General features: G+C 32.9%; 3 protein-coding genes across 4 annotated transcripts; 2 read left to right on the forward strand and 1 right to left on the reverse strand.

Annotated features, from left to right (window-relative positions):
* Window positions 1–635: 635 nt before the first annotated feature.
* On the forward strand, window positions 636–5,129 carry LOC107009565 (protein argonaute 2-like). Its single transcript, XM_015208907.2, has 3 exons — window positions 636–1,447; window positions 1,845–3,030; window positions 3,547–5,129. Exons 1-3 carry the CDS (start codon window positions 1,012–1,014, stop codon window positions 4,934–4,936), a joined length of 3,012 nt encoding a protein of 1,003 aa, XP_015064393.1. The 5' UTR covers window positions 636–1,011; the 3' UTR covers window positions 4,937–5,129.
* Window positions 5,130–6,710: 1,581 nt separating this feature from the next.
* On the forward strand, window positions 6,711–10,671 carry LOC107010598 (protein argonaute 2-like). The gene is made up of 3 exons (XM_015209879.2): window positions 6,711–7,233; window positions 7,507–8,629; window positions 8,938–10,671. Exons 1-3 carry the CDS (start codon window positions 6,795–6,797, stop codon window positions 10,367–10,369), a joined length of 2,994 nt encoding a protein of 997 aa, XP_015065365.1. The 5' UTR covers window positions 6,711–6,794; the 3' UTR covers window positions 10,370–10,671.
* A 623-nt stretch (window positions 10,672–11,294) lies between these two features.
* On the reverse strand, window positions 11,295–15,225 carry LOC107011095 (putative E3 ubiquitin-protein ligase LIN). Of its 2 annotated transcripts, none has more exons than XM_015210433.2 (7): window positions 14,028–15,225; window positions 13,800–13,938; window positions 12,741–13,717; window positions 12,507–12,654; window positions 12,173–12,424; window positions 11,778–12,087; window positions 11,295–11,612 (listed from the first exon to the last, which is right to left on the reverse strand). In XM_015210433.2, the coding sequence occupies exons 1-7, from the start codon at window positions 15,053–15,055 to the stop codon at window positions 11,470–11,472; spliced, it is 2,997 nt and encodes a 998-aa protein (XP_015065919.1). In that variant the 5' UTR covers window positions 15,056–15,225; the 3' UTR covers window positions 11,295–11,469. The 2 variants fall into 2 exon arrangements, with proteins under 2 accessions (XP_015065919.1, XP_015065918.1); XM_015210432.2 differs by having other exon boundaries at window positions 11,778–12,093.
* Between the last annotated feature and the right edge of the window lie 10,857 nt (window positions 15,226–26,082).

Raw genomic sequence — 26,082 nt, forward strand, 5'->3', positions numbered from 1 at the left:
AATAAAAAAAAAACAAGCAGTTAAAAAAAGATAATCAAAAACTCCTTTTCAGGTACTTAAAATTTTATTTTCATATTTATTAGTCTAAAGTAAATATTAGTACAAGTAAATTATTTTTGAAAGCTTTTATATTTTTCATTACATGTTCTTTCTTTTTCACTTTATCAATTTTTTTCCTCCGTTTCGTAAGAAATGCAAATTGCAAAGTCAACAAATGAATAAATCAAGTATATATCATTTAAGCTGGTTTAATCTCCTCTAACACTGGTGACATTCTAAAGTTTTGACATTATAATATAATAATAATTATTATTATGTGTACTTTTATCCATCCAACATTTTAATACCCAAACTACCCTCAACCCCAATTTTTTTTTTTAATTAAGAAACTATTTAAATTGTTTGGTTGTCAATATTGAAAAATATTTCTTTTTCGTCATTTAACTATGCTTAGCAAAAAGTAAAGACGGAATACCTTAATAGCCCTACTTGTGAATAAATATTCAGTAAGTCATTTATATTATGACATGTTTTTATTAAGAATTTAATATACATAATAAAGTGTTCTTATTAGATACTTTTAATTTTAATTTTTTAGAAAAGTTTTTTTTATGTATTCAAAAGCTTCCAATTCTAATTTTAGAAAAGTTTTTGTATGTATTCAGAAACTTCCATTAGATAAGTTAATACCATAAAATTGTCTCCTTTGACCTTTGTTTATACACTAATCAACATTATTTGGAACATGCACGAGGTTTTCCTCGTTATTGAGGTTAATGCATACTATTAAGTAGTTAGTTTATCTCTGTAATAGAAATTTGAGGACAAGCATAAGGATTTTCCCAAATATGAGTCAGAAGTGTATAGAACTTCATCTTCAATCGTTATATTTTGAATGTTTCAAGAGAAATTTGATGACAAGTTTAAGAGGTTGTGGATGTATTCGGCCAAAATTAAAAGAATTTATAGTTGCTAATTAACTTTCTCTGTTTCTATTAGTGAAGTTACAAAATGGACCGTGGAAACTACCAACGTGGTGGCGGCGATAACACCGGCAGGGGCAGAGGTAACCGTGGTCGGGGTGGGCCCCATATTGGTGGTGGAAGGGGTGGGCCCCATGTCGGTGGTGGAAGGAGTGGGCCCCAAATGGGTTCATTTCATCAGCCTCCACAGCAATGGGGGAATCAGCCAAGGGGGTCGGGTCAATATCAGTTTCGTGGAGCTCCGCCGGGTCGTGGTGGTACTTGGGTCAACCAACCGGTCCAACGTGGTGGTGGTAACGCTTGGCAACGGCCACAACAGCAGGGTAGTGGTGTTCCAATCACTGCTTGGGCCCGACCACCACCGCAGCAGCCACAGCAACAGGGTAGTGGTGGTGGAGTTGCTACTGCTTGGGCCCGGCCGCCGCCGCCGCCACAGGAGGTTGTGGATCGTCCTCAATCTTCTGGTATTAACTCATACCTTGCTTTCTTCTTCTTATTATTATAATCTATTTTCTTTATTTCTTACTAATTGAAATGCAATCCTTAAAATTAATTCCTTTTAAGCAAATTATTAGTTGACTGACTATTTAAACTTATATTTTATCGTTAATGGTGAATAGGATTTGATTTCTTCATATTTTTGAATATAATAAATAGAATGTCGTTTGACAAATGATCAATGGAGAAATATAATGAGAGGTAGAGGCCTGAAATGATATTATTATATAAATTATAAACATACAAGTAATAAATTGATAAATTATGATGGGTTAACGAGAATAAAATAACACATATGAGTAGTTATTTTATTATAAAGGATTAATATATAATTTTAATATATTTCTGTATTTGTGTGGGCAGATCCTGTTCATGTTGATATGGGGTCCCTGAAAATTACAGAAGCGAGTTCATCAGAAAGTTCTAAGGAAAAACGTGTACCAGTCACACGACCTGATACTGGAAAAAATTGTGTAAAGCAAATTGAGCTGCTGGCTAATCATTTTGTTGTTACATTTGATCCCCACTCTACCATTATGCATTATGATGTGAATATTCAACAACAGGCTGATGAGAATCGGCCTGTGAAGAATCTAACAAACAAGTCTGTTCTCCATATGATAAGAGCAAAGCTGTGCGAGGATGACCCTATTCGATTTCCCCTAGATAATACTGCATATGACGGTAACAAGAACATTTTCAGTGCTGTTCAACTTCCTACTGGGTGTTTTGCTGTGAACTGGTCTGACGGGGAAGATGTTAAGTCACGCACTTATGACATTACCATCAACCTTGTTGCTGAATTACAACTTAGGAAGCTGGAACAATATTTGAGTGGAAACCTTTCGTATATTCCTCGTGATATACTGCAAGGAATGGATTTGTTTATGAAAGATAATCCTTCTAGACACAGGATTTCTGTAGGTCGTTGTTTCTACTCTAAGAATCCTCATAAAGACTTTAGATTCGGGTTTGCTGCATATAAAGGTTTTCAGCAGAGCTTAAAGCCTACAGAAGCAGGGTTGGCGTTGTGCTTAGATTACTCAGTCTTGGCACTCCGGAAACCAATGTCAGTGCTAGACTATCTGAGGGACTATTTTCAAATACGTAAAGAAGATATTTTCAAGTACAACCATCAAGCTGCACATGATGCATTAAAGGGTTTGAAAGTCACAGTAAATCATCGTCGTACAAGCCAGAAGTTTGTTATTAAGAAGCTAACGGATCGCAAAACTAGTGAAATTACTTTCCCCCTTGAAGATCCAGAAGGCAAAGATCCCCCAAGGGATGTTCTTCTTGTTGAATACTTCAGGGATAAATATCAGCGGGAGATTCAGTTCAAGGATTTTCCTTCATTAGATGTTGGAAAAGGTAGTAAGATAAACTATGTCCCGATGGAATTCTGTGTCTTGGTTGAGGGACAACGGTTTCCTAAGGAGGAGTTGGACAAGGATTCTGCTATGTTTTTGAAGAACATGTCATTAGCTCGACCCAACGAGAGAAAGGAGGCAATTTGTGAAATGGTAAAGGCTGAAGATGGGCCGTGCGGGTATGTGAATTCCTTAAATATGTGTTATGCTTTCTCTTGAATTCCTTCTTTCCGACTAGAAAATTAAAAAAAAAACTACTACTACTCCATGTGATGAAATATCATGGATTTAATTTCTCTGCTTTTATGTGTGGTTATCTTGGCTTGCATGTTTGTTATGGCTTCATTTATGGAGCTTGCACATTTTGTTGAAATAGTAGTTAGTAGTTTATCTTCTAATTTTTGTTGTATTTTTAAATGAGAAATTTATGAATGGTAATTCTTAGTAAGCTGCCTTTTTGCCTCATCCTATGGTTGTCTTGCTAGCTGGGTCTGTTATAGATTTTGAGGGCTTGATGTTTTCATTTGAGCAAGGCTCTTTCGGAACAACCTCTCTATCTCCATGAAGTAATGGCAAGGTCTTGCGGGATCTAACTTGATATGTTGTTGTATGCATCATGAGTTTGTTGATGAAATACTGATATATGTAATTCGCATCTTTTGTTTTTCCTTGTAATTTTCAATTGTTTATTGTAGGGCTATCACCGATAATTTTGGGATTAAAGTTGATAAGAACATGACCGGTGTTGTCGGTCGTGTTCTTCCTCCCCCTGATTTGAAGCTAGGCGGTCAAAGTCCACTTCGTGTGAATGATAAGTGCCAGTGGAACCTTGTCGGGAAATCTGTGGTGGAAGGCAAGGCACTTCAACGATGGGCTTTGATAGATTTTAGCTATAAGGAACGCAACCGGCTAAGAGTTGACGAGTTTGTCTTCGGATTGAGAGATCGGTGCATCAAATTGAGTATTAATATGGAAGAACCTGCTGAAGTACATTTCACTGACATGCATGAACTCTCTGAAGTTGGCAAGGTTGAAAAACTTCTCAATTTTGTGGTTGATGCAGCTAAACGGAAAATCAATGGTAAACTTCAAATGATAGTTTGTGTTATGACATCAAAGCATAATGGGTACAAATATCTTAAATGGGTATCTGAGACAAAAATCGGCGTGGTAACCCAGTGTTGCTTGTCTACTAATGCCAACAAGGGACAGGATCAGTATCTTGCAAACCTCTGTATGAAGATTAATGCAAAACTTGGGGGCAGCAATATGGAACTTATGCAAAGACTCCCTAATTTTAGAAATGGAGACAATGTCATGTTCATCGGAGCTGATGTTAATCATCCTACTTCCCGGGATGCTGACAAATATCCATCCATAGCAGCCGTTGTTGCCACCATCAACTGGCCAGCTGCTAATAGATATGCTGCTAGAGTTTGTCCTCAGAAACACAGGACTGAGAAGATTCTAGAGTTTGGAAAGATGTGTGCAGACCTAGTTCGTACTTATGAGGAACTCAACTCGGTTAAACCAAACAAAATTGTTGTTTTCCGTGATGGTGTGAGTGGGAGTCAATTTGATATGGTACTCAATGAAGAGTTGAATGATTTGGTAAAAGATATATACGATCGTTACAAGTATAAACCTGAAATCACTCTTGTTGTGGCTCAGAAAAGACACCATACGCGACTATTTCCTAGGGAGGGAAATGTGCCTCCAGGTACTGTTGTGGATACGCAAATTGTTCATCCATTTGATTTTGACTTCTATCTTTGCAGCCACTTTGGACAGTTGGGTACTAGCAAGGCAACTCACTATCATGTTCTATGGGATGAGAATGGTTTCAATTCTGACAGCTTACAACGTCTTATATACAACATGTGCTTCACTTTTGCGCGATGCACTAAACCTGTCTCACTTGTTCCACCAGTTTACTACGCAGACCTTGTTGCTTACAGGGGACGGATGTTCCAAGAGGTGGTTATGGAGATGAACGCTTCTAGCTCTACAACTTCACCTGCCTCATTTGAACAAAGATTTTATAATTTGCAGCCTGATTTGCAGAACATTATGTTTTTTGTCTGATGGCACACTTTTTTGACCACACTGGGGAAGAGATGATTGTCTACATTTTGGAGAGTTTCTAATGGGATTTCATGCTTCTTTTATTCTCTATGGATTGATGTCTTAATGGTTTGATTATGTTTTAATAATTTACTTTTACATGTCCCGTATTATGTATTCCGAGTCAAGTTGTTAATAAATTTGTGTTCATGTCTCTCTCTCAGTTATTCAATGTGATAACATTTTCTCACTTTGTGTTTTTCCCTTACTGAAAAAAAAAAAAAACTTGAGGGACCTTAATATAATATTATACCATCCAGTCACTAAAACTATCCACAAGCAACATCCAAAAAAAAAAAAAAGAGGTTTTATAATCTTATAAACAAGGTAAGGCGCCTTAGGCCAAATACGATTTATCGTTTCATTTTTTTTTTTTTGTGTTAATTATCTCATGTACAATTTTACTCCATTTGTATTTTTATAATAATATGTATATAATTCTAATAGATAAGTATGTCATATTTATTAAAACAAGGATCATGATATATGGATAAGATATCCTCATTTTTATTTGAAGTTCTTGATATAAAAATATATCATAGAAATTCGAAAAAGTAAAGCTTTGGTGACAACATTCCTTAGTACATAAAAAATAAAAATAAAATATTAAATTTAATAAATAAAATAAAACGGATAATATATCAATACTATCCTGAATTTGAAATATAATTAATCTGGAAGAGAAGTGCACATATGCTATTAGGAATATGAATAAAATTCTCACCGAAATTAACATGATAAGACACTAGAAAACTTCCTATTTAGAATATGAACTCTTAGTATTTTAGAGAAATTATTTATTTGAAGAATTATTTATCAGCGATGATAGCGGACAATAAAAAATTTCTTTGTCAGGTACTTAAAACTTTAGTTTTTTATTTAGTCTACAACCCCAAATACTTGCATTTAATTGCATGTAAATCATATTTGAGAGTTTTTATATCTTTCATTACATGTTATTGATATTATCTTTTTTACTTTATCAATTTTTCCCAATTGTGATAAAAAAAATGCAAATTACAAAGTCAACAAATGAATAAATCAAGTACAACATCAAATTAAGATGGGTATAATCTCCTTTAATACTTGTGATCATTTTTTTTTAATTTTTGACATTATATATAAAAATAGTTATTTGAAATAGACTTTGAGGAGAAGTAATTGGAAAGAATTAGTACGTCATAATTGAAGCAAAAATTAAATTTGCTTAGCAAAAGAATACAAAGGATTAAAATCTTAATTTAGCAAGGGAAAAGGGTCTGATATACCCCTCAACTTTGTGCTGATATACCCCTCGTTATAAAAGTGGCTCATATCAGACCCTTTTCCCATTTAGCAATAACTTAGGGATTAAAATCTTAATTTAGCATAAGTAAAAATAAAATCAGAAAAAATGAGATTTTTTATAATTTAACAATGGAATGGGTAATTATTTTTCCGTTGCAGCGTTTTACAGTGTCACTGACAAGTCGAGTACGTAGTCGTTGTATTTGTTCACCAGTAACCACTTTTTCCTTGCCCACTAACTTCATCCAAATGATTAAATACCAAAACTACCCTCAACCCCAAAAGTTTGGAAGACAAAGGCCGAATAATTTTGTGTTTTATTCAACAAACCTTATAGGGACTAAAAGGTCAATTGCATGCATGAATTCATCCACTCACTTTTCCCTGCAATCGTCCTTTTTTCGTCTCTGTCGATACGATATATAGAGTATTTACTTAAGCTCAATCAACTTCATCATTCTCAACGCAAAAACTTTACAAGAATTTACTGTTGCTAGTTTTCTTTCTCTCTTAGCTTAAAAAATACTCGCAAATGGACCGTGGAAACAACAACGGACGTGGTGGAGACCGTAAACGTGGTCGTAATTCTGATCGTGTTCCTGGTTACAATGAACAGAGACAAGGCCCTGCTCGTGGTTACTACGACCCGAGCCAATACCGTGCTCGTGCTTACTACGAAGAGGAACAAGGCCGTGCTCGTGGTCAGCACGAAGAGGAACAAGGCCGTGCTCGTGTTCAGCACGAACAGGAACAAGGCCGTGGACGTGGTCGTGGTGGAAGGGATGGGTTTCAGATGGGTTCATCTTCATCTAACCAGCCCAGGCCATCGGATCAGCATCAGTTTACTGAGACTGTGGCTCCGGAAAATCAGCTGGTTAGTCAGACTCCGGCAGCTACTCGTATGAATTGGCTCAATGCGGCCAGAAAAGGTGTTGGTACTGCTTCACCACCGCCACAACAACAACAAAAGGGTAGAGTATTATTTAGCATTGAACTGAAATTTTTTACAGCATTAAAGAATTAATTGAAGTTGTATTTTTCAGAGATTGAACTAGCGTTTTGGTTAAAAGTTTAAAATTCATATACAGGTGTTTCTGTATATTTGTTTTCAAATAAATGAGTAATTATCATGTGCAGACCTGTATTTTCTTTTTTATTAGCTCACTGCAAATGGAGTAACATATATATTATGCATGTCAACATTGATTATTTCTTAAAATGCACTGTACTATTTTTGTGGGCAGATGCTCCAGTTCTTCTGGGGAACATAACTCTGAAGGATTCAAAAAAACGTGAACCTATGGGACGACCTGATGGTGGAAACACTTCTGACGAGTCTGTTAGCCTGCATGCTAATCACTTTCCTGTTGATTTTAATGACGGGACTATCATTTTGCATTATGATGTGGATGTACAAAAGGTTGATGGGAATCAGCCTGGGAAGTCAGTAACAGACAAGTTTGATCTCCATAAGATAAGAGAAAAGTGGTTGATGGATAAGCCTGCTGAATTTCCTTGTGATAAAACTGCATATGACGGTATTAGGAACATTTACAGTGCTGTTGATCTTCCTGCTAAGCCTTTAACTGTGAACTGCTCTGTTGGGGATGATGCTAAGGAATACAAGTACATACTTACCTTCAAGCTTGTTGCTCAATTACAACTTGACAACGTGACTGAATATTTGAGACGAAGCCTCCAGAATATTATTCCGCGTGATGTACTGCAAGGAATGGATTTGGTTATGAAAGAAAATCCTAGGAGGTGCAGGATTTCTGTAGGTCGTTGTTTCTACTCTAACAATGCTCGCACATCTTTTAATGGCGGGGTTGCTGCACGTAAAGGTTTTCAGCAGAGCCTAAAGCTAACATCTGAAGGTCTTGCGTTGTGCTTAGATTACTCAGAACTCTTGGTAATCCAGGAACAAATTCCAGTGATAGACTTTCTTGAGAAATATTATGGGAAAAATATAGACGACATTTTCAAGTATACAAGAGCAGGTGCAAGTGATTTATTGGTTGGTCTGAAAGTCAAAGTAACTCATCGTCCTAACAAGCAGAAGTTTGTTATTAAGGAGCTACTTCCAGGAGAAACTCGTACTGTTAAATTTAAACTTCAAGATACGGGAGAGGAGGTTTTGCTTGTTGACTACTTCGATAAAAATTATACCCCTAAAATTAAGAACAGGCATTTACCTTCACTAAATATTGGAAAAGGTGATAAGGACAACTATGTCCCGATGGAATTCTGTGACTTGGTTGAGGGACAACGATTTCCTAAGGATCTTTTGAAAACAACCTCCCTTGAACCCAAAACCAGAAGGGAGTTAATACGTGAGACGGTACTGGCTGAAGATGGGCCGCGCATGTATGTGAAATTCCTTAAATTTCTTTTGTAGCTTATGTGTTTTCTTCTGAGATTTTGATGCTTCCTCTTGTTAAATGTGCGGCAGTCTATGGGTTGGTTTTCTTTCGTTATAGAGTATATACATTTCATAAAGTGTAGGTGGATATTGATACACTTATGTTGCAATCTATGTATTTCATTTCTAATCTTCTGTTTGGGTATCTTTCCTTGCTTTACTTAGTTTAGATCGTCAATTTATTCACTGTCATCATGAACTTATTGATGATATATGTTAGCATTACAATATTTTTTTCAATTGATTATTGCAGGACTATTCCCGGTAATTTTAAGATTCGTGTTGATGACAACATGACCCAAATTTCGGGTCGTGTTCTTCCTGTCCCTGTTTTGAAGCTAGGCAGTCAAAATCCACCTAATTTGAATGATAAGTGCCAGTGGAACCTTGTTGGGAAATCTGTGGTGGAAGGCAAGGCACTTCAACGATGGGCTTTGATAGATTTTAGCTCTAAGGGATGCAGGGATTCGTTGAAGCTACAAGTTGATCAATTTGTCGTGAAATTGAAAGATCAGTGCAGGCAATTGAGTATTAATATGGTCATCCCTGCTGTAGTACATTTAACTGACATGAATGAGCTCTCTACTGTTGGCAAGGTTGAAAATCTCCTCAAAGTTGTGACTGATGCAGCTGAAAAAAAATTACAGGGTAAACTTCAAATGATACTTTGTGTTATGACATCAAAGCATAATGGGTACAAGTATCTTAAGTGGGTATCTGAGACAAAAATTGGCATTGTAACCCAGTGTTGCTTGTCTTCTAATGCCAACAAGGGACATAATCAATATATTGCCAACCTCTGTATGAAGATTAATGCAAAACTTGGGGGCAGCAATATGGAACTTATGGAAAGACTCCCTAATTTCGGAAGTGATGACAATGTCATGTTCATTGGAGCTGATGTTAATCATCCTGCTGGCAAGGATGCTGACAAATATCCATCCATAGCAGCTGTTGTTGCCACCATCAACTGGCCGGCTGCTAATAAATATGCCGCTAGAGTTTCTCCACAGAAATCCAGGACTGAAAAGATTGTAGAGTTTGGGAAAATGTGTAAAGACCTAGTTCTTACTTATGAGAAACGCAACTCTGTTAAACCAAACAAAATTGTTGTTTTCCGTGATGGTGTGAGTGACAGTCAGTTTGATATGGTACTCAACGAAGAGTTGACTGATCTGGCTAACGCTATATACGAAAGTAATAAGTATCAACCAGCAATCACTCTTGTTGTGGCTCAGAAGAGACACCATACACGACTATTTTCTAAGGTGGGAAATGTGTCTCCGGGTACTGTTGTGGATACACAAATTGTTCATCCATCTGGTTTTGACTTCTATCTTTGCAGCCACTATGGACAGTTGGGTACTAGCAAGGCAACTCACTATCATGTTCTATATGATGAGAATGGCTTCATATCTGTCGATTTACAACGTCTTATATACAACATGTGCTTCACTTTTGCACGGTGCACTAAACCTGTTTCACTTGTTCCACCAGTTTACTATGCAGACCTTGTTGCTTACAGGGGACGGATGTTCCAAGAGGTGCTTATGGAGATGAAATCTCCTAGGTCTACGACTTCATCCTCTGAAGCTTCATCCTCATCATCTTCACCGATTGACTCATTTGCACAAGAATTTTATGATTTGCACCATGATTTGAAGGACATAATGTTTTTCGTTTGATGACAGTCCGGTTAGCTCTTTGATCTCTTTCACCATTCCCACACTGGGGAGGAGATGGTTGTCTACATTTTGGAGATGCCCTTTTCGTTGGAGTTTCTAATGGGATTTCATGCTTCTTTTATTTTCTGTGTCATAATGGTTTTATTTACTTTGGGGGTGTCTGGAGCTGGAGGCCACTGCCCAGTATGTCTACTTAAATTGTGTGATGCTTTCTAATATGTGTTGTGAGAGAAAAAGTTGAATTTCGTTTAATGTACTTGTTTTTGAGCTACTACTAGTCTCTATATTCAATGTGGTTTGCGTTCTGTCTTTCCTTTTGGGAACCTTTTACAGCAGTATCTTCAAATTCCAAAATCGAGATTACTAAGGCTATACACGCAAGAGGACTTTTTGGTTCTTATGGTACTCATGCGTATTTAACTATGAGATTTCAAACCATTTGGAACATAATTCAAACGATACATAACTATTATGCAGAAAAGTTACAGCAGAAATATTGACAGAAGTTATTTACATTACAGCATAGAAGTAAGCTCATCCCACTTATCAAAAATAGAAGGATATTTCTCTGTAAGGATGTGAAGTAGATTAAACTGATATTTGATTGACTGAGCCTTGAATCATACGTTTTGTATCGTAATTCAGTTCAATATACTTAATATTCTTAGTTTCATGGATTCGATTCTTACTGATCTACGCTTTTTATTAAAATTTTGAACAAGAAAAACAAACTGAACTGTGCTAAATACTCTCAAGTAACAGAGTTCTATGTTTTCTCCCCATATAATCTTGAAAACCTCACTTTACAATGTTGTTCTCAGTTTTGCATCAAGTGTTATAGAGACTTGGTAATTTCTGTTTTTGTATATTGAAGAATTAGAGGCATTATCTGTGTCCATAGTCTTTGGCAATACTTGCTTCGCAATCGACTGAAGCTATTTATGAATTACTCAAGAATGAAGAAGAAGATGTATCGCGGTTGAGAAATAGCCTCACTTATAACTAAAATTATCTCCAAGAAGGACTAATATATAGACAACCTGTGCTTAGCTTCATCGACATGTACAAGGTAGAATGACTAAACAAAAAAAAACAAATTGTTAAGGTACATTAAGCTGCTGATGATGCCTTGAGCTGCTTGAAATAATTGAAACAAGCTCCTTTGCTGTCCATGTTACTTCTGAGAGTTGATGCAGATCATTTATGAGCTCTTTATCCAATGGAGACAATTTTGCCAAATAATCTGAAAAAAGTAGTAGACCAAAACTCTGTGAAAGAAGTTCAAAATGTGCTCTTTTTTTTTTTTTGTGATAAAGTTTAATTAGGTATTATGGAAGTAGTAACAAGGTAAATTTTCTCTTAATGGTAGAGCATACAATTTTATAGTATAGCTTGCAAAATCCCATACCTGAATTGTTTGCCAGTTTGAGTAATGAAAGTGAAGCAAGAACTCTTTCCTCTATAGCATTATTGTACTTCAATAACTTTATCAGCTCGGGGATCAGCTCCGAATAAACTAAAGACTGAACTCCTTTGTCCTCAATGAAACAGAAAAAATTGCTCATCCAGGTGACAGTAACTAGGCTTGCTCTTCCTAAACATGGAATTCCATTGGCTATTGAATCTACAAGACCAGATAACAGCCTCTTGTTTCCACTGTTTAGCAACACTATTGCTGTTTTCCTTTGCCAATTTCTTGTTGCCTCCTCCTCTTCATTCTGAAACTTTGTTGAAGGAGTAGGTGAATTCGAGTTCTCGTTAAAGTTGAACAGGAAAAAAAGGATCATGAGAAGGGGAATTTACCAGGTTTGTATAACTGTTAAGGATGAAGTTTTTGCCAAGATATGAATCCCCAGCGTTTTCGTCATAGCCTGCTTCTTTTAACAGACATTGCTCCACTACTGGCTCTCCAGCATAGGAAAAACAACTCCCTAGTATAAGTAGAGCTCTGGCTGACTGTACTTGGACTTTTTCATTGAATACTTGACAGTCCAAGGCTTTTATAATTTCTTCAATTACTTCTTCTCTATACACACTGCACTCGTTCGGATCTCCCTGCAGCATGACTGCAGCTAAATGAGGATTCCTTCCGAATTATTCATTGAATCGGATAGGACTATAACGGAAACAGACTTACCAAAAGATCAAGCTGTAACAATATGGCAGAGATAACGGGGCGTTCTTCTTGTTGAGCTCTTTGGAGATAGAGTAGCAAAATGTGCAAGGCGTTCACCATTCCCCATCCACTTAGTAGTCCGCGTAAGAATTCTATTCTTTGAATTTGCCTGTAACATCATGCAAAATTACTTGTTCATTTAGATGCAAGAAAAAGAAGTAGATTGCATAAGAGAGCTTAACAAGAAAATCTTACTTATCGATGCAGAGAAGATCGGTGAGAAGTGCAAAAACATGTCCTCGAGTGTTGTGCTGGTTCTGAAGCAATAGAAGGGGAAGAAGACAATCTTTATTCAAGTTCTTGGCCAGGTAATGCCTGCAGCTTCCATCAGATTGAACACAATAGTACATAACTGAAGCCACTTTACTCTTTTCTGAGACATTTCCTGTTTCAACTCGTCTGAGCAACAAGCTCAATCCCCCTAGTGAAATGACTTGCCTACAATTTTCAAAATTCTTGTCCTCATCAAAACCAGTAAGAAGTTGATCAAGCAAGTAATATGCTGCCTCTTGAGGACTACGTTGAACCGTGAATAATGTCTGCAACTGATCTGCAAATTCCAATACTCGAAGTACTAACGGAATCCACTCAATTGATATCATCTGTTTCGCCTTTGGCTGCACTAGGTAAAGCAGAATTGCAGCCTTGAGAAACAGGCTGCTACTTCTCAATAGTCTCAAGAAAATATCAAGCTGTGAATCTGAGTTCAGAATGATTTGTCCATTCGTCTCTTTCCTAGTGACTAGTTCTGCTAAGATTGAGATGGCTAGTTCCAAGATCTCGTCATCTTCGGATGCAAATAAAACGTTCATTATTCCTTCAATCACTGGTGTTGTGGACAATCTCTTTACAGTCTCAAGATCTCCATGAGAATCAAGCCAAGATTTTGCCACCAAACGGATGGCCAGTTCACACTCACTTAAGCTATCTGAGGAGCAAATCGCGAAGATAGCTCTACTTAGATCATTTGAAACAGAAGGAATTATTTCTTCTTCCTTTCTGATGGAAACACTGCCAATCTTACTGTTTCCTTCTCTCAAGCACTCCACAGGCTCACTTTGACAACTGAAATACGGGAAGCGGTCTGATTTTTTATGAGTATGATCCCATTGATCATGTTTTGGAGTTCTATTACTTTGACTCGATGATCTTCGATGAACCACAGTTTTTTTCTGTCAAAGTCAAGAATATAATTAGAATTCTCATTATACCCTTTCAAGAATCAACAAAAGGTAATATGTAAAGGTCACTCACTGGACTGTAATTGCTTTGCTTAAAGTCATCTCCAATGGATAAAATCTTCTCTTTTTCGTCCTCCTCATAGTCCCAAATTCCATTTCTTGCAGCATCCATGGATTTCCTCTCCGTAATTGGGCCAAAAACAGCACGATATCTTCAGGATAACGAAAAAAACTTTGAAGCTCAAAACTATCCAAGGAAGCATATTACATAAAAAAAGAACAGTTCTACCATGAAACTTACAATGAATTGTTCTTGACGGAGGAATTGGAAGTGACAGAATCCATGGAACGTCTTCTTGAAGTCGAATATCCAACTTTAGAAGGCAAAGGAACAGAAGGAACAGCAGGGGCTTGGGCACCAACCTTGAGCCATTGTTTATAGTAGAGAGCAAACTTTGTTGTACCAATATCAACATGGTCATTATAGAGCTTGTTTAAGACCTTCATGTGCTTGTCCTTTTCAGCATGATCCGAACTCGATAGAACTTCCAATTCTTGTGTATGCCAAATCTTTAGATGAAGAAGGTGTGGAAGAAACAAATGCTCCCAAAGCTCAGGAAGCAAGTGTGTCCGAGCAAGACATGGCGAATCAACAAACACCTGAAGGAGATGCCTAGCTGCAATTCTATCATTTTTTTCGAGCTTGTAGACGATAGATAAGTAGAGCTGTGCACAAGCAGAGAGATTAGAATTGGGAATTCCACAAGTTGAGGCATTTCCAGAGTTATTGGAATTCAAAGATGCCACAATTGTCAATAGCCTAATAGAATATTGCAATGACTTAACTTTAGTATCACCAATACTATCAACTAATCTCTCTATACTCTCAATAGCCAATTCTATATCAGCAAAAATCCCATCCTTCTTTCTCACAAAACAAGCATAACATTTCTCCTTTATAGCTTTGCGAAAATCTTTATCCCTCGAATATTGTCCTACAAAACCAGTAAGTATAGAAATCACTGCTCTTATAGCAATTTCATCAATAGCAGGCTCATCTCTTCTTGTAATATTTCCTTCAACATGAGTATGAGTGGACTTAACATTCGATTTTTGTGACGAATGAACAGAAGAAGCAGTAGTAGTAGAAAAGGGTCTACGAGATTTAGTCTTGGAGAAATCCAGTGATGATGATCTTCTGTCATGGCAAATGTAAATAGGCAGAGCAATGTTGTTTGAGTCTTCTCTGTCTTTGAACTTAACTTTTCTATGAGTTTTTTTAGTCTTTTCAAAACCTTCATCAGCTAGTAATTCTTGAAGAGAAGCCATCGGAATAAAAAAGATAATTGGATTGTGAACAAATGGTGCAGTGACATTCTTTCTTGACTTTACAAGATAAACAGAGAGAGAAGATTAGGAGTGGTTGATAAAAGCCATAGAAATGAAGACAACAACCAATGGGCTGGTTTTCCAATAACTTTGTTAACTTCTACTGGGCAATAACAATTACATCCTTCATTAGAATGAACAAAAGATTTAAGTTTCGATTTGTTTGTCCTACTTTTTTTTTTAACTCGTTTAAAAAAATGTTTCTTTTCTTTATAAAATTCTTTAACTTTAATTTTTCAATTGACATTAATTTAAAATAGCAAAATTAAATATATCATATATCTTTAATTTAGAACTATTAAAAGATTCAAAAATCCTTTTTATCTTCATAAATTATGTATCAAATCAAAATATGTCAAATAAATTAAAATGGAGAAAGTATTATTTAGTTGATAAATATCAAATTCAAACAACATTTTTAGGTGATTAAATTAATTTTACAAATAAACAGTTGACTATTTGGATAGAAATATAATTTTTTATTTTATTAAAGTGTTAAAACTGATCATATGTAATTAAGTATATATTTGGTAAAAGGTGTTGATAAGCACTTTTAATATTAAAAATGACTTAATATCTTTAAAATAATTGAAGAAAATATAAATGTTAAAGCATTTACACATAAAACTAATAAATGAAGGAAATAGAAAAGAGAGATTATTAAAATTTAGATGTTTAATTTGGATATTATAAAAAGATATCATTAGTAAAATATTTAATTAAACTAAAACTACTTATAAATCGAAAAAAAATCATAAGATTCTTATGAATGCGATCAACTTTTGATTTTTTTTTTCTGATTTTAGCTTATAAACATTTTAAGCGTCTACTGAATGTGTAAATGAATTTTAAAATATAATATATTGTTAAATTATTTTAATCAACTTATAAGCTTAGATAAATACCACATCAATCACTCATTATAATATCGAACCAAATGTGGAATCGAACCTCTTTTCTACCTTAAATGTTCAGTTGTGAAGAACTATTAATATGATACATCAATTCACCAAATATGTAAAACAAAAAAAAATTGTTGTGGAGAGAAAATAATAATAACCTTTATGATAAGCTACTTCTTTAGTGTAACAAAATTTTATTTCATGGAAAAAGAATGAACACACTTGATCTGAAAAAAGGTAAACAAGAGAGGTACAAGTTAAAAAATGTGATTTGGAAAATTTGGAGCTATAGATAAAAAAAACTATATAGTAAGTTCATTAAATATTAAAAGCATAAATATGATTCCCTAAAGTATGAGACAAAAAAACAGCTTGTTTTGAGCTGCATTGTTCCATGGGGTCCTTTTCTAAGTTCAAATATTTATCAACTAGTCTTTCTTTTTATAATATTGGAAAATAAATATAAAGGGTAAAACTAAGAGAAGAAAAAAAAATACTTTACATCATCATGAAATTATTAATTTTAAAAGGGTAAATTTTAGGACAATGGTAGAGAATGTCTGCCTATAAATGCTGATTGCGTTAATGAATCCCTTACCTTCGTAGTCGGAGTCAGAAATTTTTAATTTATGAATTTTGAATTACGATTAATTTAGTTATTAGAATTAAAAAAAAAATTGAGTTTTAATTATTTATGATTTTTTAATATTTTTAAAAAGACTAGAAATTTTTGGGTCTATTTTTGTCGATTAATTGCCACAATTCATTATTTCCTTTTTGGGAACTTGGGTGGGGGCTGTTGCAGTTGAATGATTGATAACATAAAAATTGCAGAACGCTGAATTTTAGAGAATTTAATTTGTTGCGTATACAATTATTGAAAAATTCAAAGGTTCACGTGGATCTTCTATGGAGTTTTTTTTTTTTTTACAATATATTTTTTTTATTGGTGGAAAGGGGAGCGGAAGAATAACGAACAGTGAGAATCAAATTCTATTTTTTTTAAAAAAAATATTAGATTCTAGTTGATCGTTTTTCATTCTGGATGATAGTTAAGAGATTATAAAAAAAGTACTTTACTAATTCAAACTTAAAAAACTTCTTTAAAAAATTTCAATTTGTTAACACACTTCCAATAAGAATTAGTTGTAAGTATAATATAGAAAAAATTTAATTAATGATTTCTTGATTTAATAAGATAGATAATTAATTTTAGTATAATGATCAATCAATATGGGAAGGAGAGAGAAATACTAACTTTTTGCCCATAAAATAATTGTTAGTTTAGCAAAAATAAATTATCTCAAAATAAGTGTTATTTTAAAAATTCAAAACAAATTGTATACGGTAATGCTAAATGACCAGAAAATTTGATTGGAATTTGATCAGAAAATTTAAAAGTTGATAATATCTTCTTTATTTTAAAATAAACTAACCTTTTTTCCATTTTTAATTAAAAGGGTAAAAATATTTAAAATGATAAAATAACATAAGTAAAATATCATTCCAATTAAATTTTATGGCAAAAAGAATTTATTAAATATGAATAGTTTAATAATTAAACTACTCATTATATTTATCGATTTCGTAATAGACATAATTTTGCTAAATTACACTTATTTTGAGACGAAAAAATATCAGTATCATTACATTGTAAGCTTAGGTGGCACAGTGTGTTTGGGTAGGTGAATGAGAGGATGGAAATATTTATTCATAAATTAAAAGGAAAAGTTAACAAACCACATAAAATATGATAAGTACTAAGAGATAGAAGAAACACAGACTATGTAAACGTTTTACCTATCGATGGAAAAACCTAATCTCGAAGCCTTTAATTATTTTAATATTAAGATAATATATAGTAGGAGTATTATTTGAAGATATTTTACTAACAAGTTCAATTATGATGAAAATGACTCTTTTAATTATGCTTAGTTGAGTATTATATATCTGAAAAGTCCAAGATGTCATCTTAATTAGATTATGCTGGAAAATAACTTGTCATGATGAAACAGACTTATCAAGATAGGAAAATAACCTAGGCTTAGTTTTTATGACAAGAGTAGACTTTATTTTATCAATTCGACAATTGTTCTAACGATTAATGCTATGACATATATGTTTTTTTTTAAAAATTAAAGGTTTATAGTAATGCAAGAACCTTATAATAAAATTAAGGAGAAATTAAACTACCTAATTACATAAATATTTTTTATTATATTTACGAATTATTTCTACAGTATGAGATAATTTCATTATATCTCATTATTTAATTAATAATTTCATACTATTATTCAAGTCACATATACCTACATACATGTTTTTTGTTAGGCAAGCAAGAACAGAAGGGAAGCAAGCAAGAGTTGTCTGTGTATAATACAAGCGAGAACATGTATAATACGCAAGCGAGAGTGCTAAGCACGACGGAAGAGAAGCGAGCGATATTTGTTTATGTATCCTATATACATGTGAATCCATTTGAATACAGTGTATCTATAATAAAATACATTCTAATTTTAACCCATGTATCTCGAAATACATGTATATCTAGACGCACCAACATCTGATAAGTTTCATAATATAATATTCCCTCCGTTTAAAAAAGAATGACCTAGTTTGACTTGGAACGAAGTTTAAGAAAAGAAAGTAGACTTTTTAATCTTGTGGTCCTAAATTAAAGTTATGTCAAATGTACCAAAATGCCCTTTAATCTTGTGGTCTTAAACATGCCACGTGGAAAGTTAAAGTTAAAGTGTTGCCAAAAAAGAAAAGGGAACATTATATTCTTTTTGAAATAAACTAAAAAGAAAATAGGGATATTTTTTTGAAACTAAGAAAGTATTACAAAAAACGTGTATCTAAATAATTAGCTCTGTATCTATAAGTTACCCAATTATTATGAACCAAAGGAAGTCCAAAACTAAAACGGACAATTTTTGGACACTATGTATCAAATCTAGAAACACGCACCAAAACAAACAGCACTTTGCTATGGTAAACTGTGTTTTACCCTGTTAACGTCTGTCTTCACCAAATGTAAATAAAAAAATAAATAATTTCAAGAACTATATTTACGTGAATTCTTTTGGTTAAATATTGAAAGGATAAGGATATTTGTCGTGTAAATTGCACAACAAAATGATGAAAAGTTAGTAGAAAAAGCATAGTTGGGAGTGGACCATTTTTGAGAGCAATGTTTAAATGAAGGGACAAAAATGAGGAACCAAATATGAGGTGTTAAAAGGAAAATAAAGAATGTGAAACTCTCTTTCTCCTCCACTGATGTTAACATTCATGTGCCTTATTTGACATCTTATGGTTTAGGTCCATTGTACTCTCTTTTTCATTCTCATCTTTTTCGATAATGCTTACTCTACAAATTAATAATTGACACTATGATTACAACTTTTATAAATGAATATTGTAGGTATCGTATAGTCAAAAACACAAAATTATTCCTTGTTTAGCTGGACCTAAAATTTCATAGGCGGAATTTTGTTAATGATATTTATTAAAAGGATCGATTGGTAACAGGTTAATTAGATAGGATATGACGTAGTTTCAGAGGACATGAACTAATTAGATAAGAGGGTGTGGACTAGAGGACACAAATTAGGTTAGTAGGTGGCAGTATGTTGCCTTGTTGTTCGTTTATATTAGTTGTTGCTTTATTACTCTTATAATTTTTTAACCTTCAATTTCTGTTATTATTTGTTGCTTATTATACCTTGATTAATGTATTGTTTTCTTGTAGTGTTTGTTTTGTAATTACTATCGAATGCTTCTTAATTTCTTTCAGGACTGTTTTTAATTGTTTTCTTGAGTTGGAGATCCGTTGAAAAATAATCTATTTACATTTAAGCGAGAAGTTAGGTTTGGGCATGTTGTTTTCTTCAAATTCCACTTTGTGCGACTAGCTGTCATGTTGTAATTGTATATTAAAAAGGAAAAAAATTGCTCTACAATTTTTTCCAAAGAAAATACAAGAGATATTGAATAACTTTTACCCTGATATAAGAACCTGGTTCTTGTAATTTTATCGCAACATAATAAAACAAAAAGTGTTATCGTGGAAATCTTCCTAACTCAAGGAAGGGAAAAATCACACCGAAGTTTTATATTAATTCAAGATTTACAACTTAGTTAATCAATAAATCTAAATTTAAACTTCTACCCTTTTCGATTCACTATAATTGAAAACTCTCCACTCACCAAGAAGTCAAACTCGCTTCTTGTTTACAAAAACTCTCAACTCTTCTTAACTCTAACCGTCCAAGAAGGCAAATCCACTTCTTGTTTACAATTCTCTAAACCTCTTTCTTACTTTACCCCAAGAAGTCAAACTCACTTCTTGTTACAATTCTCTCAAGACTCTACCCCCAAGAAGTCAAACTCACTTCTTGTTGCACATTCTAGGAATTATTACAACTCAATAATAAACTTAGAACGAATCAACAAAGACTAATAACCCTAGACTTTAATTGATCAGACTTCAACATTCAATTGTTTAGTGTGGAATAGAACTCGTGAACCTGGTCCTTACGTTGCTGTGACGAATGCCTGCGTATGTAACTACTGCTCTCAAGATGATATATTTTGTGAATATGCAATAGCTATCGTTTAGGCTTTGTTGGAAAATCTCCCAACTTGTGTGTAAGCAAAGACACTTTTTTTCTTCAACTTCTTGATGCTTTTATAGAGTTTGATTTGCCTTCAACTTCTACAAGGACAGGAATTGCAAATTTTTTTCCATCTTGAATATGTCTATATTTATTTCTTTCCTTATTTGACTTGAATTGCAACTTCTTTATTTCTTTCTTTATTTGACTTGAATTGCTACTTCTTTATTTTTGCATTTTTTCTTCGTTGCCGCAATCCCTCATAATTGTACAGATCGTCTGCAGTCACATTTGAGAATCTGAATCACCTAATAGTGAACTATGCCTTCACTTTATCAATCATCAAAACTACTTTATATGTTCTCCTACTTTCCAACATTTTCCCCTTTTTTGATGATGATAAACAATGTTTTATCACACATCAAGAACTACAAATCATCAAGACGCTTTGTTAATTATCAAAACTACAACTTCATGTTCTCTTATTTTTCAATAGATATATATATGAATTATATCAATTGACGATATTTAAGGGTTCTTCCCCAAAACTCACGACAGGCTCAATATTCTCCTTCAACAGAAATTAATGCACTATACCCCTACTGAATTCATTTACACTAGCTACTATAATGGGCTAGATAAATACCTATTAAAATACTTTAAATAGTATAATTTGTTATTTAAATGATTCGATCTTTAATTTTAATTTTTAATTAAAAATACAAAATATAATTTATGAAATATTATAACCTCAAAATATATATTTATGTTCTGTAAAAATATTTATGAAATATTATAACCAAAATATATATATTTATGTTCTGTAAAAATATATTTATTCAAAAGGATAAAAATTAAAATCCAGCACAAAGTAAGTGTTTAGTGTGGGATCTTAAATGATAAAAATTAATCCCATATATGTTTAAGATATTATATTACGTCCTATAAGCCTATTAAATATTAAGTAGTAATATAACATAATTATTATTACAGATAACATATATGATTTAATTAAGGAAAAATTGTATTTAATAGTAAATTATTAATTCAAATTAAATACTATAAGTATACTTTGATTTAATTGTACCCTATAGCAAACTATAGTTATTTTCGCCACTCTTCTTGGTGGAATCTCGCTCACCACTTTCATTTCGTGATAATCTTGCTCACCTCTCTCGCTTTTTATACAAACACTACTGTATAAAATGTGTTTGTATTTGTATAAAGCGAGAGTAAATTGTACAAATACATATATTTTCGTTACCTTCTCTCCCCTCTCTCATATTACGCTCGCCACTCTCCCTAATTTCGCTCACCTCTCTCGCTTATACAAATAGAGACGAAATATATAAATTGTGTTTATGTTTGTATAAAGCGAGAGAAAATTGTATATACACATGTAAATACATATATTTTCGTCCTATGCACTTATAATTATATAATAAAAATACTCTTCTGCCCAGTTTCTTTTGCCTTTCTCTCTTTCTCTTTTATACAAATTCAAATTGTATATAATTTCTCTCTTTCTCGTTTTATACAATTTGATTCAATTGTATATTATATGCCCAAGTGTCTTTTGCCTTTCTCTCCTTTTCATTTTATACAAATTCAAATCGTATATAATCGTCCTATATACTTATAATTACACAATACAAATATTTCCCTGCCCAAGTCTCTTTTACCTTTCTCTCTTTCTCGTTTTATACAAATTCAAATTGTATACAATTTATATAATTCGTTTTATTCAATTCATTATGGAGCGCAATCATGCAAACTTTGCTATAGCATACAAATATGAATTTTATGTTGGGAAAAAGGACAAAAGTACCCCCAAACTATTGTGAATGGTATGCGGATACCCTCCGTCATACTTTAGGGACATTGGTGCCACTGCCGTCAAAAAACTAGAATATATATATCCTTTATACTAACGGACATATACGTATTGTAATCTTATCCATCGACCCGACATCGGATCGATGGATAAAATTGTGTCACGTGTCCCTATTTAGTCTTCCGTTAGACTGAAGGGCATATACGCTCTAGATATTGAACAGCAGGGACACCAATGTCCCTAAAATATGACGAAGGATATCTATATATCATTTACGATAGTTCAAAGGTATATTTATCTTTTTTTCCTTTTATGTTTGCTATAGATGAAAGTTACCCATTAATAATGCTTCTCTATCTTATAATAAATCCTCGTCCTTTTTCCTTCAAACATCCATTTAAGCACGTTAGCGAAGCATAATTACATCTTTAAAATGTATTTGCATTAAAAAAAACAAAAACAAATTAATAATGAATGCACGACTTTTATCTATTTTAATATTTGATGAAATCATTTAAATATTTAAGTTATTACAAGAAAAACACACTTTTTTTATTTATTTAGTTTGAAAACATTACACATTTAACTATTCAACCAATATTTATATTATTATTATTTTTAATGGATAACTACTTATCTTTATGCATATGTCTCAAACCATAGCTAAGTTACCCATATTCTTCTACATTTAATTGATCATTTGCCCATATTCAGTTTGGTCAAATTTCACATTGATACGTCTCCTTTTCGTATTTATTATTAAGTCCCCTTTTCATATCATTATTGCATTTTATCTCAATTTTTCCATGACATTTCTGTGCTCAATAAATTCTATTGGGACAGCTCAACAACTTCCTGGAAGTTTTCCTAATGTGGATATATAACGCTTTTAATAGGAGAAACTATATAATTAAATGAAACATATTCTCGTGTATTAATAATTGTCATATGGAGTAGTTATTAAAACTAAATGTTTCACACTTTTATATATCGTTGTGAAATCATAGTAGTTACTATATATTACTTGCTCCATGAAGGGTAATAGCGTTTTCCAAACAATATTTGTACTCCCTTTAATTAAATTTTGTCTAGTACTAATTAAGTGTTAGTTTTGACCCAATCAGTACAAGAGACATATCTTTAAGGAAAATCCAAAATAGAAGGGCCAACTTATACTATATGAATTGTGAAATTAGTCTATTCATTTACTTACTCCGTCCACTTTTAATTGTCATAGTCATCATATTGATATGCAAAAAATTGCAATTTATAGTATTTTTCATATAGTTTTTGTATATCTAATTTTTTGTTTTAAATATTGAACTAATATAATCTAATTTAACTTTGAAAATTAGTCAAATTGACTTTCGAAAACGCAACATGACAAATGAAAGTGGACGAAGAGAGTAATAAACTTTGTTGATCGGATCAATTTTAGATTTGTACCGTAAACTACATATATATAGTACGAGGTTTTAGAGCTCTCCATCAAAGAAAACTCAATTGGTAGAACTCAAATTAAGGAAGGAGAAACTTTTTAATCTAATATCACTAAACCCTTCGATAGTAGAAAAGCTTGTTATTGTAAGCTAACTTTAGTGTATATTAGATGTATATCATGTCTTGTTAAGATGCCACACAAGAGAATTATATAGATATATATACTTAGCCTCTTGAATCTTGATAATGTGGAAATGTGATATGGTGTGTGTGTGTGTATATATATATATATATATATATATAATCCAAGGTAAAAGTGAAACAAAACATTTATTCATCGCGTGATGAAATTACATATAGTAAATTTCGTTCATCGTCAAACAAAATTCGCAATACACATATGTATATCTCCATTGAGCATTTAAAGAAATTGTAATTTAACAAAACATTTATTCATCGCGTGATGAAATTACATATAATAAATTTCGTTCATCGTCAAACAAAATTTGCAATACACATATGTATATTTCCATTGAGCATTTAAAGAAATGGTAATTACATAATTAATTATTGAATTTAATTAAGAAGATCAGGCCTGGTCCTTTCAACAGCCAAACAAGTGCTAAGTAATTTCTTACTACCTTGATAAAAAGTAGCAAATTCAATAGGCATTTGTACTTTCTTGAATTCATCCTCACAATCATCCAATCTTGACATTGCTGATGAAAACTTAATGTTAGCACTTTTTGTCTTATCACCTGTTTTCAACAACTCTTCAATTTCTTTCAATGTCTCAAGTGCATCATTATATGATTTTTTGCATCCAGTACCAATTTCATCTCTTAATTTAGCATCACTAGGTGTCAATGTTCTTAATAAACTAGCCATAATTGGCTCTGCCAATTTAGTTTGCATAATTGTTTCTGATAATACTTCTGTTATAGCTTCTTGCCATGTGTCAGCTACTTTAACAACTTCTGTACAAAAGGGCTTGTCCATTGCTTTTACACAATATGGGCTTACTTTGGCTATTGCTGGATCAACTTGTGCATTTATTTGGGATGATGCAAATAAAACAAAGGCCAGAGAGACCAATGACAAAGCAACCCCATTTCTATTAGCCATTTTTTTTTTTTTTATAATTTTATACTTTTTTTCTCTATTAGTTAGAAAAAATATGGTCTTCTCTGGGTGAAGTTTGAAATGATAAAAGAGGTAAAAGTATATAGGAGGTAAAAGAAATGGAATATATGGCTTGCATTATTTTGCTCTTTTGTTTGTTGAATTTTACACCATGAAATGAATGAATTTGTGTTAATTAGGAGTAGTGAGTGGCTTATATTTATTTTTATTTTTGTTCATACATGTTGCACGTTTGACCAACTCTTTGCATTAATTTGTGGTGTAGACTTTACTTTTATTTACGTAGGAAGAAAGGGTCAATTTTGCTTCCTCAATTATAAACGAAAGGTTTGAATTTGTCCTTTCAAAACAAATAAAGTGAGTATTTGAGAAAATTTTGAAATAATATAGTAAGGATCAGATAGATAGTTTTGATAATCGCACTCTATAGCAATAGTTCTATTTGTAATAGAGGTTGTTGTTTGTATATTTTGCTAGCTCATTTGTAAATTTCACTTGCAAATATATAAATACGGTAAATATACATAAATTTTGTATTTATACATTTAAGATTTTTTTAGAACTCTATTTGTATATTTCGCTTGTCGATATACAAACATAATAAATTATCGTGGATTTTTTTTCATAAATCGTGTACAATTAGCTAGATTAAACATATACAAATTTTGAATTTATACAATTCTGAACCCAAATTATATGATATTTTAATTTATACCATCATACAAATTATACAATTTAGGCAAATTTACAATTTACTAATAATAATAGTTGTAAGTGTGTCACGTCCTTGATAAATTGTAGGTGTGTCTTGTTGTGTCATGTCTGATCATTTATTTCCATCTATATATATAATCTCCTAAAAACCACCACAACCAACCCCGCATCTCTCATTGATGCATTTTTTTTTACATTTTCAAACTATCTTCATCTGGCTTGTCATCACTCGAGCCACTTCTACACTTATCTTATATATTTATCTTCATTTTTATCTGATGCCTATAATCAACCTAGTAAATAATTATCGTATTA

Source organism: Solanum pennellii, chromosome 2 (assembly GCF_001406875.1).
Source record: "Solanum pennellii chromosome 2, SPENNV200".
Taxonomy (NCBI): domain Eukaryota; kingdom Viridiplantae; phylum Streptophyta; class Magnoliopsida; order Solanales; family Solanaceae; genus Solanum; species Solanum pennellii.